At 33.5% G+C, this 20,086-nt stretch overlaps 1 protein-coding gene and 1 non-coding gene across 5 annotated transcripts; both read right to left on the bottom strand.

The window, feature by feature from the left end:
• Positions 1 to 5,848: 5,848 nt before the first annotated feature.
• Positions 5,849 to 5,920, bottom strand: TRNAD-GUC (transfer RNA aspartic acid (anticodon GUC)). The gene has a single exon. It is a non-coding gene; the product is annotated as a tRNA-Asp (tRNA).
• Positions 5,921 to 6,223: 303 nt separating this feature from the next.
• LOC133778418 (adenine nucleotide transporter BT1, chloroplastic/mitochondrial) lies at positions 6,224 to 10,894 on the bottom strand. Of its 4 annotated transcripts, none has more exons than XM_062218334.1 (10): positions 10,758 to 10,894; positions 10,096 to 10,228; positions 8,607 to 9,883; positions 8,327 to 8,445; positions 8,121 to 8,245; positions 7,679 to 7,778; positions 7,443 to 7,520; positions 7,238 to 7,321; positions 6,926 to 7,011; positions 6,224 to 6,772 (listed from the first exon to the last, which is right to left on the bottom strand). In XM_062218334.1, exons 3-10 carry the CDS (start codon positions 9,853 to 9,855, stop codon positions 6,523 to 6,525), a joined length of 2,091 nt encoding a protein of 696 aa, XP_062074318.1. In that variant the 5' UTR covers positions 9,856 to 9,883; positions 10,096 to 10,228; positions 10,758 to 10,894; the 3' UTR covers positions 6,224 to 6,522. The 4 variants fall into 4 exon arrangements, with proteins under 4 accessions (XP_062074318.1, XP_062074319.1, XP_062074320.1 ...); XM_062218335.1 differs by lacking the exon at positions 10,758 to 10,894 and adding an exon at positions 10,330 to 10,711; XM_062218336.1 differs by lacking the exon at positions 10,758 to 10,894 and adding an exon at positions 10,570 to 10,705.
• Positions 10,895 to 20,086: the final 9,192 nt, after the last annotated feature.

The raw sequence follows: 20,086 nt of genomic DNA on the forward strand, positions 1-20,086 counted from the left end.
CAAAAACTTACTTCCCAAGTGTTTATAAAAGATTTAGATGATAAAGTTTTTATCCCAAAACCCTAGTATATATTTATATGGCTACATGACACATATATAAAATACAATAATATTTTTTAAAAAATAATAGAAATAAAATAAGAATAGGAAAAATCATAGCGTAGATAGTAGTATACATGCATCAACTATTTTTAGTTTCTAAAGTATCTCACAATGTCCTTTAATGAATTTGATGGAAAAAAAAACGAGTTACAATCACTTGATAAAAAAACAAACTATCACACAAATTTATAAGATAAAAAAATGATATGTATGCATTTATTATTTTTAAATAAATATGATTTAATTATTTAAATTATCATAAAATATCTTAAAAATATCATATTTTAATTATTTTTTTTGTTATTTAAGTTTATGTTTGATCTAGTTTTTGAATTTTGCAGTGACAACAAAAGATTATATATTCTATGTTTAATATAATATTAAGTTTAAGTTTAAGTTTAATTAAATTTTATTTAAGTTATAAAATATATGGTTTTATTATTTTTAAATAATTATTATTGTAAAATATCTCAAAAATATCATATTTTAATTTGTTTAATTATTCATTTATTTAATTTTATTTCAGGACTCATTAGCCAATAACGAATATTTTCTAGCAAAGTAATTATCGGCTTGTCTCTAGCATCAACTATTGCAGCATTAAAAGATTCACAAAGGTTGTTTAACAACATATCACATTTCACCATTTCACTAAAATGTGACCTAGACCACTCGGATGGAGTCTTTAGTGCCAACCAGTTGTAAGCATTTTCACTAGTTTCCCTTAACTCTCTCATCCTCTTTTGAAACTCTAGAATAGTGGTTGCCTTTGTTGCTGCCCATAGTTGTTGTTTCAATAACAAACCTGGGTGGTCTTTCTTGAAGTTGGAATGCAAGTGCCTAACACAATTTCTCACCTCTGCACCCTCAAAAACAGAAGCAATAGCATTCTCCAACCCTTTCTGCCTATCGCTCATCATAGCAAACTGAGAAGGCCTGTCAATATCTAGATCTTCCTTCAACAATTCTAAAAACCAAGACCAAGTGTTAGTGTTTTCTTTCTCACAAACTGCATAAGCAATAGGATACATTGAGTTTGTTGCATATATTCCTACTGCAGCCAAAAGCAATCCTTTACAATACCCTTTGAGGAAGCACCCATCAAGACCAATGAGTGGTCTACAGCCAGATCTGAAACCTTCCTTACAAGCTTTTAAGCAGATATATACCCTCTCAAATATCCTTTTTCCTTCTACCATATTTGATTTGATGATGGCAGTGCTACCTGGGTTTATAGCCAATATCATTTTGCAGTAGTCTTCCAAGATAGCATACTGCTCAGAGACACTACCTTCAAGCAATATTTTTGCTCTGGCCTTTGCCCTGTAGAATACCCAATTAGAAACATGTGAGTACTTGGTTTTAGTTGTCATCTCTCTAAAATTCTTATACTTCATATCTGGATTAATTCTGAATTGCTCTAAAAAATACTTAGACAACCAGGGAGCATCGGCATGACTATTATTAAGGACCAAACCACAGTTGTGGTTATCTACTAAAGTCTGCACTTTGAAAGTAGTGTTGTCAGCTCTTGAAACACTTGCATACAACAACCAAGGACATTGTTTAGCTTTGCATTTGACCCTAATTCTTCTCATGTCATTGCTTACATATTTAAACTCTCTATTACTTTCAATAAAGTACTCTTTAATAGCAGTCCTCAGTAGTTTTGCAGTCCCAAATTCCATTCCCAATACAAATTTGAAATCCTTAAAGTTGGACCTAGGGTTGTAATGTATTTTTGACTTCCTAGGCCCAACCTCTTCACCATCACTTCCAAGGCTTTGCAAGTCTTCTTCAGTGTCCACCCCATCTGACTCATCTCCCTGAACACCTTGGCTGCACAAATTTGTCACACTGCCCCACCATTTAGTTGGATCAGATGGCCTACCCATCTCTTTTTCTGCCTCAACCTCTTGCTCATACTCCTCATCGTTTAACTCAAAATCTTCCTCTTGCAAACACCCTCTTGACTGCCTCTGATTAGAACTTTCAGGCATCTCATGTCTTGCATCATTCACTTCATCTGGCAGGACCTCCTCATTTTGTGTGTCAACTTGAGGTATGGGTGCATCATCCCCGACATCCATTTCAACAGCTGCTTCCTCACTATCCGAAGCAAAATGGGCATAAAAATCATCCTCATTCCCATTCCCTTGTTCTGCCTCATCATCATCACCATACTCAGTTTTCTCACTATCTGATGACAGTTCCACTACAGGTATACCCACCACATCAGGCACCACATCAGTATCGGATGGTAACTCCTCAATCACACACCTCCTTAATATTTTAGGGGGAGGGTCAGGTATATGGGGTACTGCAGTGGGGTCTTCCTTCCATTCCAAACCAAATGTAGCCTCGGGTAGGACCAAATACACTTCAACCTCTGAAATTCTCTTGACATCCAGTTCATTAAGTATTTCTGAAGCTTCCTTAGGCCCAACAACCATCTTCCCAGCATTAAGATGCTTCCCATGTGGCTTATATAGAAACCCGAAAGGCATAGAATAACCTAATTTGCTAGCAATATCCTCTAGCACAAGCCTGCTTAATTTTCTCTTCGAAACATTGTCAAAGTAGTCTATTTGCCCTTTCTCATATCTTTTATTGCCAAAGGGCGTGAACCAATGCCCCCTATGATGCAATTTGACTGTAAACTTCTCACAATTTTCACCTGTGTAAATTAAAGTACAATATACACCAAAACAACAGTACACAGGGGAAGCAAACCAAGTCAAAAGTAGTACTAGTGAATAAAATAGTCAACAAAGAATCAGATGCACTATTTTACTCCACAAAAAATGTCAAAACCCCAAAATGGTCACATAGAGATTCCCACAAAAATCCATACGTATGGACCCCACTGTATAATCTTAAATATGCTTTAAAGTGTTGACGCCGTTTTTCGTCAACAGTGAAAGAAGAGCACGTAAACAATTACTAGTAATGGCCAATTAAAATATGACAATACACAACACGATTTTTTACGTGGTTCAGCAGTTAAATCTGCCTAGTCCACGAGTCTCTGTTATTAAACTCAAGATTATCTCTAAAAATTCTTAAGCATGAATTCTTCAGAGTTTTCTCTCAAGGTTCAGAATTTCGGTCAATTACAATGGTGCATGACATCTCTATTTATAGAGAAGGTTGCAGAATACTATCCCACATATTTTGGGTAGTTACTCTTTTTTGTGTAAATAAAATAAATGGCTTTAAATGCCTGTAATCCGATATAAAAGGAAACGTCCCCTGAAGACCAGGGGGCGTATAACAAATCGAATAATATCCCATGATTTTATGGGATTTACAATAATAAATGCAGAACACGCCCCTTATAAACAACACTTATAGATATTCAAAGTCATTATCATATATCTCCAAGGCCTTAATCTCCCAGGTTTCTCATCAGCTTTCGAGCTAATGACATCTCCCGAGGTCACATGGCTTCGAGGTCGCATGTGTGTCAGGCTCGGACCCCTGATCCGAGGTCATTCCTGAGGATAGATGCATCTCGGGAGCTACCTTTCGAGATCATGAACGTTTCGAGGCCACCGCATTCGAGGTCGTCTCGAGTCTTGCAGGCTCGATATTTAATCCTGGAGCATACTTCGAACTTTACGGGTTCATTCGCTGCGAATCCAGCTTTCGAGGTCACATTTAACATGGCTCGAAATCTGGGTATAACATAAAGCATCTCCACCAACTAGAACCCCAACAAACTTGATATAAAAAATGTAAAAAAAATTAACTCATTTATAACCCCCAAAACCGAACCCCCAAAACACCGAAAAAAAATTTGAAATGGGTTCTAGCAAACTTACCGTATGCTGGTGGTGGGTCGTTAGGTCCCCTACGTTTCGCCATAATGATCGCCGTCAACGTCTACAACTCAGTTCGTCTTCCTCCTTCGTCCGAATGCTTGAAATTGTTTCTTCACTTGAAATCGTTTCCTTCTTCCTCATTCAGAAGAATGTTTTTCGTCTTCAACTTAGTTTTGCCAGTTTTAGTTTTTTTTCATTCAGATGGTTAAGCTTTTTTTTTTTTAATTAAAGATGGTTAAGTTTTTAGTTATATTTATTAGTTTTAATTTATTATATCAGAAACTTTTTTTAGAAAAAAGGATTTAAGTGACCTGTAATATTTAAAATTACGTGGACCAATTACAAATCGCCAGAGTTACCTCTACATGGCACTTGACGGTCAGGTACCAACGGATGCCAAAGATTGTTGACGGAATGTATTTTTACCGCAAAAAACAAGAGTTAGGTATTTAAGTGTTATAAAACCAACAACTTAGGTATTTTCGCCGCAAATATCTATTTATCAAAACACAAAGTCCAAACAAATAATGAGACAAAACACATGATCAAAAAATATATAAACCCTCGCAATATCAAACAGACCATTTTTAAATATTGAAGTTCTAGCTCCTACTGAAACTTTTCAGAAATGTGCAGTCTTTCAACTTTAATTAACACAAAAAAAAAATGAATAAGATGAACAATGGACGTGAGCTGACCCGTTCCCGTACATGACGGGATGGCATCCAAGTATATATATATATATATATATATGATCTCTTTCATATGTGTCGAGGCATATATATTCCATATATAAGTACACATAGATATAAAGAGTTGAGAAAATAAAAAGTCGTTAATAGTTGATTTTGTGTGTTTTAACAAGAAGGAATGCTACATATTAAGGTTAAAATGGTTATATTATATGACATGTATTACATATAAAGAGATTGTATGGTAGGGGTAGTAGGGACATTTTTGATAAGTGAAAAAATTATAATTCTCCCCCCAAAAAAATTCCGATGTATATGATATATTTTTATTTTTTTGACAGTATATATGATATTTATTAATTATTGGCAGATGTGTTACTAAGTTGGATTGATAATAATTGATTTTTTTGCCTATTCACCTCTCTTTGACCATTTTGAAGGGTTATTGTGTTTCAACATAATTCTATGATAGATTTTTTTGTTTAAAAATATATTTTTAGATTTTGTGTTTTGTTAAATGTTTAAAATTAGCCTCTTAAATCGGAATTAGGTCAAAATATTTTTGACATTTAGTTTATTTACGAGTTCATCGACTTAAAAAATGTGTGGATCTCTAACAAACATCAATCTTTATGAGATTATATTTGAAAATATTTCAACTAAATTTGACTTAGGGACTATTTTTCACTATTTAAGTATTTACTACAAATAAAATTATGTCCAGTGGTGATAGCAGCTCTAAACTATCAAATATGTAAAAAAAAAAAAAAAAACTAAGGACCTAAAATTCGACTTCATTGAGTGCTCTAAATACTTAGCTATTATACATTGTACCTAAAAAAACTAATAAAATTTTCACTAAATGTAGCTAAGGTTTTACATCTTCATTAAATATTTTTTTATCTTTTTTCTTTTATCTCTCCCATTTGTTATTTTTTAATTATTATTATTTTGTGTTTTAAATTTTTTCAATGACTTTAACTAATAAATAATATTTTTAAATATAATATTTAAATGGTGTAAAAAAAATATATTAAGAATTTGATGTATGATATAATATAAAAATGAGATAAAATAAAAAATATAGATTTTCGATAAAGTATTCTGAAAGATAAAAAAAAAATTCTATAAACGAACCTTTGCTCTTTTTATTGTCGTTAACGAGGTATACTATTGCTTAACACATTGTCGTATATAAAAGATGTTGTCGTTTATAACATATAAAAGAAACGCCGTTGCCGGGGATCGAACCCGGGTCACCCGCGTGACAGGCGGGAATACTTACCACTATACTACAACGACTTGTTGATATTTACTCACTTTAAAATATATTTATATTAATATAATTTGTAAAATTTATTTTGTTAATATTTAATTATATAAAAATATCCGTCTATAATAATTTAAATGCAGTAATTTAATTATATGGTCCAATTATGTTAAATTGCATGAAACTAGAGATTTTGGTCGATTTATGACTTAATTAGGGTCTCTTTTTTTTTTCTTTTCTTTTTTTCCTTCCACAACAAATGATAACGAGTTTATTTTCCAGTAATATGCATGGAACCAAAGACTGGAGAACATTTATTAGTCACTGCAAAAAGATTACTGAAATAGCACAACAGCATTCCTTTTTTATTGATGAGAAATTATACAAAGCTACAAATACAATGCTCTTTAACTTATTTTACAATTACTTTTGACATTACCATAAGCTTGTGCCAACAACACCTACTTCCTTAATTTACACTAAAGAATCAACATCAATGAAATTAGACCCATCTACCAGCTCAACCTTTGCTTGCAAAATTACAATGTGAAAAGAAATAAATGAATAAACCAGATCAAATTTCTCATCAGATTAGTTTACACTCCACTTTCGTTATCTTTACGTCCAAAACTCATCATGAACGTAAACTGTAAAGCTTTTGTGGAACAGAAACTGATGATAGTGATGATGTTTCTGAAGATGGCAATGTGGATGATGATGATGATGTTAGTATAACTGTGTGATCATCCATGTTTTGTTGGTTTTGGATTATTTCAGTCTCAGGCTGCGGCATCTCCAAGTAATACAATTTCTTGAGAAATTCATATGATGCAAAGAAGAGTGCTCCTTGAGACATATACATAACCAATCTTGGAGCCAGTCCCCTGATAATAGGAAGTAATGTCAAAAAAAGAGTAGGCAATATCAGAGAAAAGGAACATATTGCAGTACATTGAACTCTCTAAGATTTATGTTTCTATAAAACTAAACAAGTATCTTGAGAGATGATAACTGAATGAAACAGAAGATGAAGTTACCTGTAAAGGCCATTTAAACCTTCATGCTTTCCTATTTCATAAAGGACATGAATCACACTACCGTATTGGCTTGCAGATCCAGGAATCTGCAGAATATCCACCATATAAAACAGAAAAGAGATAAAAAGCTAATAAAATTAACATAAAGTAGTTTGTTGAAATTATTCTTTGCAAAGATCCAATTTAGTTTTCTACAAGCTTAAAGCTGTGAACTTAACCAACTGTCGGATACCAACACATTTATGTAGCATGGCATGTTTAAACATGTCACGCTAAGGGGTCAAGATTCTTTGCAATATAAGAATCACAAACCTGTGTTTGTAGCCTTGTCTTTACCACATCAAATGGAGTCGTAAAAAAAGCAGCGGTGGTTCCAGCTAGTCCTCCACAAAATAGCTGCAGGAAAGGAAATTCATCTCTTCTATCAAAATTAATTAAAGGAAAAAATCAAAAGCATTCTAAAAAGTAAAGAAAAAAAAACAAAAGAGGGGCAAGTGTAGAGAAAACAGGTACAAACCGTTTGTAGTGTGTTGGGTTGAGTGCCAGATGGCAATGACGACAACGTCAATTGCTTCAAGCTTTCATATGTGTAAAACTGCACATAGGAATAAAGAAAGACTATGATTTCACATGTGAAATAAAGAAGAGGACTTGATACAGACAAAAAGAAACAGATTCTCCCACAAGACAACTGAATGGCATCATCTTGTCTAAACGGCTTGCCTGCAAGTTCAATATGCAGCAATATCTAACCTTGATAATCGAGTGTGGAACATTCCTGCAAAGCACAGCTCCCCAACCATTATACAAAGAACGCAAGCCTCCCTTTTCAATTATTCCAATAAATGCATTCCTGCAAAGAATAACCAATTTTTAGAAACTCATACCCAAAAAGCCTGCTATAAACTCATGATGGAATCTAAACCCTTTTTTTACCCTGCCATTTATTTCAATTTGAACTGAAGTTTCAAGAAGCATATAGGACAATTCTTGAAATAGATAGTTAGAATGTATAGTTCGTATTAATTAGAAGAACCTAACAACAAAACCAAATTCCTACTCGATAAGCATTAATTAATACGTGATAGCCAGAAATACTTAATCGTCTTACATAGCAATTGTTATACTTTCCTGTTATTCAAATCATAGAACTAGGCGAGGAGCTTAGTTGGGAAAGAAAAAAAATTAGTCATACCAACAGTTATTGTAGTGAGTTCCTACTTGCATCTGCTGCTTTATACGCTCGCTAGGAGTAAAAACAAAAGAAGTAGCAATGCTTGCACAACCACCTGCCACACAATGTGCAAGAGAGTAATATTCCTGCATAAAAAATGGGTGAGATTTTAAAAAGAAAAAAAATGATTTAAAGAAAAAAACAAAAGTGAATGAGAAAGACTGTACTTTTGGGAAAAAAGGAAGCAAAGACCCTTTAACAGATTCATATGTGAATGTGTAGATGGCAGAGATTGGAGCTGAAGATGCAATACTAGTGGTAATTCCTCGATAAAGTCCAGTCAATCCTGAATATATATCACAGTCAAATTTCTTTCAAAGTTATTGGTAATTACCATATCAAAAACAAACAAACAAAAATAAAAATAAAAAAAACATGAAGCTATTATGACTTATAAGATTACTCACATACAACACTAAATATATTTTATTCTTATTTTCAAGTTACCTCTATCGGAAACAATTGATCTTCCAATCCAGAATACAGACTTCTGGCCAGCACTGCAAGACTGAACAACAGTCTTAACTGTATCAACAGGATGAAGACAAAGGCTGACAAATATTCCAGCAAATGCCCCTGCAAAAGCATGCTCTTGCTTAGCAAGTGTGAAATGGGGTTTTTGAGATGCTGATGAAGTGACCCCTTTTTGAAGTGAATCCTCACTGACCAACTTTTCAGGTTCTTTTCTTTTGGTGTCAAGCACTTGATTATCATCATTGATGAGCTCAGATTCTTCAAGTGCAGCACTGTGTGAAACTAGCGAGTTCGTACCTGCATATAAATTAGAGAAGCCAGTCCTTGAAATACTACTGTCTTCCTCGAGGAATGCCCTGAGAAAATAATTTGAATACAAAAATGATCTTATATATTTGTCTGACTTTGCATCTTTAAATGATGATAAATAACAAGGTTTGCTTGAACTAGCATTACTATCAGCACAGACAGCAGCCAACTTATTTGCTGGTATAGTTGTATTTCCTGAAATGTAGCCATCTGCTGTACTAATAGTATCTCCTGAAGTGATATATTCATTAGATCTATTTTCAATCTCGCTAGCTTTGATTGGATTACTTAATCCAGCAAAAGATATTTGTTTCATCCATCCATATATATTTTCCAATTCATATGAGAGTTCTACACTTGCAAGCCCTTGTTGTCTCCAAGGTTCTTTATGCTTCTTTGCACCAGCCTGCAGTAACCTCCAAAACGATGAAAAAGTATGGTTTTCACTAAAAGGTCCAGTTGCTGATATCTTTTGGGTTACTTCCACAAAATCTAAAATCGGTTGCACTTTAGGAGCCTCACTAACAGTCCTTAAATCAGCATACAAGTAATTGACCCTTGCTGAAGTAGGTACCGCACCATTTTCTTCCCTGTCTAAATCACCAAAGATGAGCTCACTCTTATTCCCACTGTCATTGGGGCTTGAATTTACCTCATTTTCCAAAGAAGTAAGAGGACAACTGGCATAATCCCATATACGGCCGGCTGCTGAGAAGAGTTCACCCATACTCAATATTTCAGGAGTTTTGGAGTCAGATCCTTTACCCCATCTGTTATCAGTACTGCTAGAGAGAGTCGAGGCATATTCCTCACGAGCAAAACTGGCTAGCTCAGATGGTGATTGCTTTACTGTATTCCAACAGTATTTGATTGAAGCTTGATCACCCCTGAGATGCTTATTGCCCCCTGCCATATTCTTTTAAGAGTTTCCCTCAAAACATCTGCCAAAGGAATTAACAGATTGTTTCACTAAATCAGAACTAATTGCATACTTAAAAAAATTAATTTTCAACTACTTGTTTTTTCTGATCATGTGTAAATCACTAACTTTTGTACTGAAAACCCCTTTAGACTCTATAAATTCTTGTGGTCATAATAAAAGATTAAATATAACTTTTATTGCAAAGCCATAATTCAACTTTAGTTTCCTTACCTGATTGGATTTCATATATCAGTTCCCTAACAGTATCCTCTCCTTTCATTTTACATGAATTAAGTTAAGAACACCCAGATCACACTTCTGTGGCACATAGGAATATAATGAGCGGTTTAACACCAAAAGAGCCCTGAAACAATACAAAACCACAAGATCTTATTTCCCCCAAATTAAACACACCCAAAAACTCAATTCAAACAAACCAAGAAAGTAACCGTTAACCTTACTCACCAATTACACCCAATTTAAAAAGTCAATAAAATTCAATAGAAATACAAAGTTAATAACAAACCAGACTAAAGAACTGAAATTTAAGCTGAAATTAATAACAGGAAATGGGAACTGAAAATCTGTACAAAATGCCAGAAATTAAACGAACCAACTATGCTAGTCATGGATATATATATTTATATATATAAAAAAAAACAGCTTAACGAAACTACATCCTGTATCAATCAGAAACCAATGTACCGTTACCGAGTTCATATTGAATAGTAATATATTATTAGAAGCAGAAAACGTTAGAACCAACAAGAATAGATAAAAATTTATAGGCATTTTCCTTCGCTTTCCCTGCAACCAAACACATCATAAACCCGCCCAAAAAAAATAAAGTGCGTAACAGTAAAACGCACTTTTGAAGTTGAAAGAAGAGTAACCTGGAGTAAGTGGGGCGAAGCAGTGCCGCTAAGGCGAACGGAGTCATTTTCCCGAGAAAGTTCGAGGGAAAATCAGCTTGTTTGTTTGTTCTGTTTATATAAATTCAAAAAGTCCCCACAAAGTTAGAGGAGCCTACTCTTTTTTCACCATTATTTTTAAAATGACTTTAATTAATTAATTTTATATATTTACTTTGTTTGTTTTTTAAGATACTAAATTTTATTTCTTGTTTCTAAAATTAAAATGGTGATATAGGTCAAATATAATTTGATATATTTTAATCTTATTTATAATTGAGATAACATGAAGAAAGAAAAGAATTTTTAATCAAGAGATTAATTTTAGTTAATCGAACAACTGCAATAAGAATAAATAAACACCTATTAATTAACACTTATTTATGACCACAAATTCATATAGTTCAAATTAATATGACTTAAATTATTCCAAATATAAAGTTCAAAAGTTAATTAATTATAATATAAATTTTACATGTGATTATAGTTTTTATCCTAGTTGGAATAATTCTATAGTATAATTTTTATATCCTTAACCCAAAGAACTAAGTATAGAATAATTAACTCAACTTAATTGAGAGATTAAATAATTGATGTAGAGATTAGATGGGAGCAAACCTATTTGTTTAGCAAGGTCATATTATCATATAAAAAAATAGCGGGATTAATTTTACATTAACCTTAAGATTCTGTTTGGATGGTGGGATTAGATTGGATATAATTAGATAATTTTTATAGTTTAATTAGAAAGGATGTTAAAAAAAGTAATCCAACCAGCTAAATAATCCACTAGTTTGGGATAAGTTAATCCCATTAAAAAACTTGGAATAATTTTATATTACTCAATCCCCATATTTATGTATTTACTTAGTAAGAAAAAAGAACTCATACTTTGTATCTAATCTATTTTATTTTAATTTGGTATTGGTAAATTATCAATTTATTAATTCTTTTATTATTTTTTATTATATTTTAATCCAATCAAATTGTATCCAATCTCACCTTTTAATCGTGACCTAAATGATTTAGGGGAGGATAAATAAGGCCTTATGATTGGTCAATTGTACCATTATAGAAAATATCCAATCTCACCTTACAAACGTGACCTAAATGACTTAGGGGAGCATAAATAAGACCTTATGATTGGTCATTTGTACCATTATAGAAAATATCAAATCTCACCTTACAAACGTGACCTAAATGATTTAGGGGAGCATAAATAAGGCCTTATGATTGGTCAATTGTACCATTATAGAAAACATACTACTTATTTTATTTAAATTATTCTTGTTCTCTTTTAATGTTTATATTCAAATAAATGTTATTATTAAATCACTATAAATAAGTGGTATCATAATGTTAAAAAAATGATGCTTTTTCACTATAGTGATATTTAAGGATGAACTCTGTGATGGTTGCATTTTATTTTAGTTGATTTTTCATAAATATAGTTTTTATGTAATTACTATGCAAAAATATGAGGATTATATTTTTCATAATTTATATGAAAAAATTTATTAAAGAAAAAAAATAAAGTATGAGAAATATAATTGCTAACTAACTAAATATGACATAAACTAAATTTTATACAAAAATATGAGAAACTAAACCCATAAAAATGAAAATTCTTAAAAATAATCATAGAATTTTTTTTTGAAAAAAAAAAATATATTTTTACAAACTTTATTAAAAACCTCGTATAATTATGTAATTTCCTCTTTATTTTATCTTTTTGGTGTAAACAATTACAAAAGTGACCTGTGAATATGAATTTTTTTGTTAATTTTTACTTGTTAACATCTAATTATATCATAATAATTATTGGATTCAAATTTTAAATTAGATATTAAAAAAAACAATAATTTGTGTTTGGTAAATTTTGTTTTTGAATTTTTTAAACTTAAAAATAGAAATATTACTTTTATTTTTGTTTCTTTATTTTTGAAAAATAAAAATATATTTGATAATTATTTTGTTTTTTGTTTTTAAAAGCAAAAAATAATAAATGTTTTTTGTTTTTTGTTTGATAACTTTTATTTATTTATTTATTTTAACAATACAAAATGAGGTGTTGATTTAAAAAAAAATTTGAAAACAGTTTAAAAAAAATTTTAAAATGAAAAAAATTCTATTTTCAAAATTTAATAAATTTTAATTAAAATTTTCAAAAATAATAAATAAACATAAAGTTACTAAACACAATTTTATATTTAATTGTTAAATTTTTAATTATTAAATAAATAATTGTTTTTTTAAAATGTTACCACACATAACTCGGTCGAAAAGCATAATAAAGATTCTGACAACGAAAGTAGTGGGTAGTTGAAGATGAAATTGCGAGGAATATTCCAGCGTTACGTGATGTACACTAAGAATTTGGCCTTATTGGTTTAGAACACGTGTAGTTCTCTAATTGGGAGCTGATGAAAAGTGAGTGGTCCAGATTGATCGTGTGTTGTCGTTTGTATTTTAAGAGCGGTGTACGTGATAACTTTGCTTTATAATATTTCTCATTGTGTGGGTGTGAGTGTGGTGTCTTGTCGCACCTTCCTCACGATCCAATCCAAATAAAGGAAGCTGCATTGTTCTTACAATTGTCATCTTTTAAATCCACAACAATCACGTTTCTACTTTAATAATAAGTTGCACAAGTTTCGATTAGGGGTGTGCAAAAAATATCCGATTCAATAAAAATTGACCGATCCAAAAAAAATCGATCGCCAAAATTTGGATGCCTAATTACTATTGGATCGGTTCGGATGTAAATTTTAAAAATCCAAATTGGATCGGTCGGTTGTTGGATGACCATCCTACATCCAATAAAGACCGACCGAAGCGATTCAATTTCCATCCAATTACATCTAATACCTCACTGCAGCTTACTATAGGCTTGCACACATGGGATGATTAAAAAAACCTTAAACTAAACACACTTTCTTTTTTCCAATACACGGATCCTATGCCCAGCCAGAGGATCCTATGAGTAATTAGTGTTTTTATAATTGAAATAATTTTTTTTTTTTTTTAAATCAGCCTAAATAAAGGTTTTAAAATATCGGATGGATCCGATCCGATCCAACGGATAACCAATGGATGGAACCGAATCGATCCAATCATCCATTGGATCGGATCGGATCGGTTGGTTCAAGATGATTGGATCGGATCGGTTCCAAAAATCCAACATCCAATTGGATGATTGGATCGGATCGGATAGGCTTAAAAACATTGGATGTCATCCAATGAACACCCCTAGTTTCTATACAAACTTTTGACTTAAAAAAAAATTTATACTTTTTTGGACCCTGTGTTTTTTCCCATTACTTGTGTTGGACCCTGTGTTTTGACAAATTACTTTTTGGACCCTATGTTTTGTAAAATAGTTAAAATAGAACACTAAACTCAATTTTGATGAAGAAAAAATTGAATATAACAACACAGTTTTTAAGCAGAATGATTTTTTTTTATTGTTAGTTTGATAAATTATTTGTAATTATAGTTGAAAAAACATTGATCAAAATTGGATTTAGGGTTCTATTTTAACCATTTTACAAAACATAGGATCCAAAAAGTAATTTGTCAAAACACAAAGTCCAACAGGTAATGGGAAAAAACACAGGGTCCAAAAATGTATAAACAAAAAAAAATCATTTATATTAAGATTTAAATAATGACTAAGGAGCATTAGTGTTGTCCGACACTAAAAAAAGATGTCATACTGATATTAGTGTAATTCAATATCGGCTCTTATATATTTTAATTTAATAATTATTATGAGATGTTATAAAATATTATTTTATGTGATGTTAAATATCTTAACATGTTAAATAATAACACTCTAAGATTTAATATAATGTAAGTTGTGATAATATAATTAATTATTTAATAATTTATAATTACTTTAATAATTGTAGAATGAACGGACATCGTGTAATGAGACAGACAAAATATGATCTTATATATACATGATTTATTGTGCCTAATCTTTGATTTGAGTGGATGAAAATCTTGTATTATTAGATTACGATTTTCTTTTTCCCGTCTATGTAACACGTTTTGTTTTTTAATTATCATTGTTGCCTCTTTGTATTCTCTAAAGCTATCACAAGATTTTGGAATGTTCATGGACTACTATGCATGATGCTCTTTAAGTGGATGAGAATTTTGTATAATTAGATCACGATTTTTCTTTCTTCCTCTATATAATACATTTTGTTTATTGTTTATTTTCAATAAAATTATCATTGCTGAAAAAAAATCAACTCTAAGCTTATTGTACACTAATAATATTTGAAGGCTAGAAAAATATGTAAATTGTTATATGAGCTATCTTAAGAGGACTCGACCTAAAACCTTATGAAACCAAATGACAATCTTACCATTGATCATTTCCTCACAAGTTTAAATTAGGAAATTTTTCAAATATATAGTTTTTGTTTCATTAATGTGCAAAAATATGAGTGTAATGCCCCGGATTCCCTATTATGGTTAATGGCTGGATTAGTAGGCTGGGAGGGCCATAACTGTTTAATTATGCCATTAAATGTGGTTATGCATGTTTATGAGAATTATATTATAATATGATGTTAAATGCATGCATGTGAGTCCACATTTGTTTACAGGGGTATTACGGTAATTTGGCCCGTTGAGGGTATACTTGAATATTTGTGTGTATGTTAATGATATATTGTGAGACCACATTATAATGTGGATTGGTTCGAGTATTCCGACATGAGACGATCGTTAAACGTGATTATCGGTTTGGTCATAACAGGTTTGAGCTCGGGGCTCGGGGTGAGTCTCGGGGTGATATTAAAGGTTATAGCGTTACCGGGGATTTTAGGGTAACGGGTTATGAAATATTGGTGTTTGAGGATATTGAGATTAGCGGGAATTGGGAAGCGTTAATTATAATTAACGGGTTTAGCGGAATGTACCAATTTTGCCCTTGGGGTGGTTTTGGAGACTTAAGATGACATGAGGGGCATTTTGGTCTTTTTAAGGAGGATATATATAAGGTTTAGTGGCTGAAGGCTGTGGAATAAAACAGAGAAAAACAGGGGTTAGATTCTTCTCTTCCCGTACCTTCCCGTAGCTTCATCTTCTTCATTGCTTCTTTGAGAGTTTTGTGTTCTTGGTGATAATTCAAGCTAGAAGAACTCAAGGCTGCGTTGGAGCACTTGTGTTAGCCTGTGTGGGAGGATTAAGCTAGTCTCAAGGTGAGTTTTGGCCATTAATTTCAGTTAGTACTCTGTTTTCGTTCTGGTTTTTAACTCATGGATTTTGATGTGGGGAGTGAGGATTAAAGGGAGTTTTTGGTGTTAGATGATTGGGTTTTGGTGAGGAGGTGTTATAGGTAAGGTTTGGGGGTTCAATTACATGTTTGAGGGAGGTTTTATGGGGGTTTAAAGGTCTGGTTTGAGAGGTAATCGCACAGGGAGAAAAACTGGTTCGTGTGGCCGACTTAGCCATTCTGGGCTGGGCGCCGCGGCGCAGCAGGGGAGCGCCGCGGCCCTTGGCGTTTGGCAGGCAGGGAGCCTCTCTGTCTGGAGGCGCGCCGCGGCGCAGAAGCAGGGAGGGTCGCGGCCCTTGAGGCTAATTTTGCTAAAAAGTGGTTTTTAGCTTGGGGATTCAAACCATAGGCCTCGGGGTTGGACCTAGTACCCGGTTGGGTAGTATTTGATGTCTCGGGAGCTGGGATTTGGTTTGGGAACCCTTGGTTATCATTTTTATTGATGAATCCTATATTTTGGTTATGACCAGGTGACCGTCGAGGAATTTAAAGGTTGATCGTTCTCAGGGGTCGTTCATATTATAATACTCACTCGAACCAGAGGTAAGAAAACAGTGTATGAATACAGTTGCACCCTGTATAGGTATATGACATGCATGGTTTGATATTAAGGCGTGTTGGTTGATATATGTGGACAAGGATTGCATATTAAATGCTAATGAATGTTGATTACCTGCTTGAGACACTGACTAGTCAGGGACCGACTCTAAAGTCGAGAATCATGCATTGAATGGCTCTATAGCATTAATGCCTGACCGACCCTAGGGTCGAGAAACTTACAAGCGCTTGCCTGGTCTACGACCAGATGACTATAGCCAAGGTATATGACCCCGGTGACCGTTTGTCACAAGGCTAAGGGACGTTGTCCATAGTTTCGACTCTAGAGTCGTGAGGAAGGTTATGTTGGTGACTAATCACCTTGCACCTGTCCTAAACAAACTTATAAATGAAACACTTATCGATTAAGCCCTGGTGACCCTATCGTCACATGGCTAGAGGGAGTGATGCTCATTATTGTGACTTTTGGCTATTGTCACCTATTTGTTGGACTGATAGTCCTGAAGGAATAACTATGATTATTGTTGATATTATATCATGCTATATTGTGTTTTCTTGCTGGGCCTCGGCTCATGGGTGCTATGTGGTGCAGGTAAAGGAAAGGAAAAGCTTGGCCAGCCTTGAGTGGAGAGCTTGGGCGATGTAATGTACATACAGGGCCGCTTGACCGCCACGGTCAAGGAGTTCTCAGAGGGACTAGGGGTTTACCCTATTTTTGCCGCTTAGGCCGACGGGGATTGTATATATGAACTGTAGCAACTCTTTTGTAACTTGAACTACTTGTAAACATTTTAAAAAGGCTCATGAGCAGTTTATTTACTTAATGAAAAGTGCCCTTTCCTTTTTACTGGTTTTACACCTTAACCTGTTAACGACACTTAGATCACGTTTTTAGCCAAAGGACTCGGGTAGCGGGTCAAATTTCCGGTTCACCGTTCTCCGTAACTGTTCTGGGGTAGCCAGGGCGTTACAATGAGAGTTATACTTTTTTTAATTTACTAGATACAATTAACTTGCAATGCAAATTTTCTTAGTTTTATTTATAGAATTTATTAATTATTTTTATTAAATTTATATTAATGTCATATAAATTTTAAATAAATATTTTATTTTAATTAAATAATTTATTTATTTTTGTTTAAGTTTATATTTGTTCTAGTTTTTGAATTTAGGAGTGACAACAAGAGATTATATATTATATGTTTAATATAATATTAAATATTATACGTGGATTTTAAATTTAAATTTTTTGCTAGTTTTTTTAAAAAGTAATTTGTTGCTAATTGACAGCATATTATATTATATTATATCTTTAATATGATATTATTCTATTAGGTGAGTTTAAGTTTAATTAAATTTTATTTAAGTTATAAAACGTATGATTTTTTTTTTGATGAATCAGCAATATTTTCATTACTCCAAAAAACAACTATACATTCTAATAGCATCTTCAATGGAAGATCTAATAATATCAAATTCTATACAAATATATGAACTGTTAGACTATATCCCTCTCTACACCTTTAGCTTTATAATGCCGAAAATCATTCTATTTCTACTGTACTGACACGTTGAGGCCTAACACAGTTAACTCTATGTTTAACATCTTCCTTAATCTTCCTCACTATCATGTCTACTGTCATCACCTTCGAATGCCAGAGAAGGTCATTTCTGGCATGCCAGACTTGATAAACCAAAGCTGCAAGTGCAGCAGAATAACATTGTTTTTTGAACTTGCTTATTTTGGCTCTTTCAATCCACCTTAGAAGACTGTCTAGACCTCTTGATTCAGCTCCCCATCGAAGCCATCTCTTCACTTGCTGAAGACAAAGCCAAGATAAAGAGCAATCAAAAAAGAGGTGCTCCTCTGTTTCTGTGTGAAGCCGACAGAATAAACAATGAGATTCAGCAATTATGTTATGTTTCTGCAACTTTCCTCTTGTTCTCAACCTATTCCGAACAGCTATCCAGAGTACCAAACTATGTCTTGGCAGATTGAATCTACCCCACACTTCTCGACTCCATTTTACTCTATTCTGAACAGGACACATCATCATGTAGCCACGGGATATCTGGTATCTTGCACCAACAAATTGCTGTATATCAGTAATACTCTTAACCCGTTCTTTGACAGCCACCAGCTTTCTCCAATACCAGCTCCCTTGGGTAGGAGGCTGGTAGCTCCACCAATCTCCTCCCTTAAGATAAACACTATGTATCCACCTAACCCATAAATTGTCTTCCTTGTTTGCAATTGCCCATACATACTTGATGATGACAGCAATATTCCACTCAGCAACTCTTTTGAAACCAATTCCCCCTACTGCCTTAGATTGACATACACTCTCCCAAGCTATAAGACCTGCTCCCTGAAACAGATGATGTCCTTTCCAAAGATAAGCACGGCAAATGGCCTCTATTCCAGCAATAACTTTCTTTAGTAAGATCATGATTTGGCACCAATATGAATGTATTGTTAATAACACTGAGTTGATTAGCACAGCTCGCCCAGCAAAGGACAAATTTCGAGTACTCCAAGCCTTAATCCTAGCTGTCATTTTATCAGCCAAAACAGCGCAATCATTATGTGAAATTCGCTTGGCACAAACAGGGATGCCTAAATATTGGAATGGTACTTCTTTCCTGCTAAAACCAGAGACATCCACAATGCGTTGCACCTTACTTTCTTGCATGCCACAGCAGTAAACAGCCGACTTCGAAGGATTAGGATGCAGGCCCGAGGAACAAGAGAATAGCTTCAGCCCTTGCAAGAGATAATGGATACTTTTAAAGTCTCCATGGCAGAACATGATAACATCATCTGCAAAACTCAGATGATTTAATTTCAATTCTACACACCTGTCATGGAACTTGAAGTCTGATTTGGTCCCAATTCGTTGCAATATTCTTGTGAGATACTCCATACCGAGGACAAAGAGGAGCGGAGACATAGGATCTCCTTGCCTTAATCCTCTCTTTGCTTCAAAATATCCATGCATTGATCCATTGAACATGAGAGAAAACCTTGGAGTCCTGACACAATTCATAACCAGCTTTACAAACTTGTCAGGAAATTGGAAAGCATAGAGCAATTCTTCTAGGAAATCCCACTCTACTGTGTCATAGGCTTTCTGTAAATCTAGTTTTATCACACATCCTGCCTTAGTTGTTTTCCTCCCATAATGCCGAATGATATCTTGGCAAATCATAATGTTGTGAGCGATGAACCTGCCTTTGATGAAACCCCCTTGATTTTGAGCTATCAACTCAGGAAGAATGTGTTTGAGTCTTGAACAAATCAACTTGGTGGCTGTTTTGTAAATTACATTGCAACATGCAATGGGCCTAAAGTCACCAACAGTATTAGGACACTTAACTTTGGGGATAAGAGTTAACACAGTTGTGTTTATCTCTTTGAGTATTTGACCTGAATGCAAGAAGGAGGTTACAGCTTCAAAAACAT

Source organism: Humulus lupulus, chromosome 5 (genome assembly GCF_963169125.1).
Source record: "Humulus lupulus chromosome 5, drHumLupu1.1, whole genome shotgun sequence".
Taxonomy (NCBI): domain Eukaryota; kingdom Viridiplantae; phylum Streptophyta; class Magnoliopsida; order Rosales; family Cannabaceae; genus Humulus; species Humulus lupulus.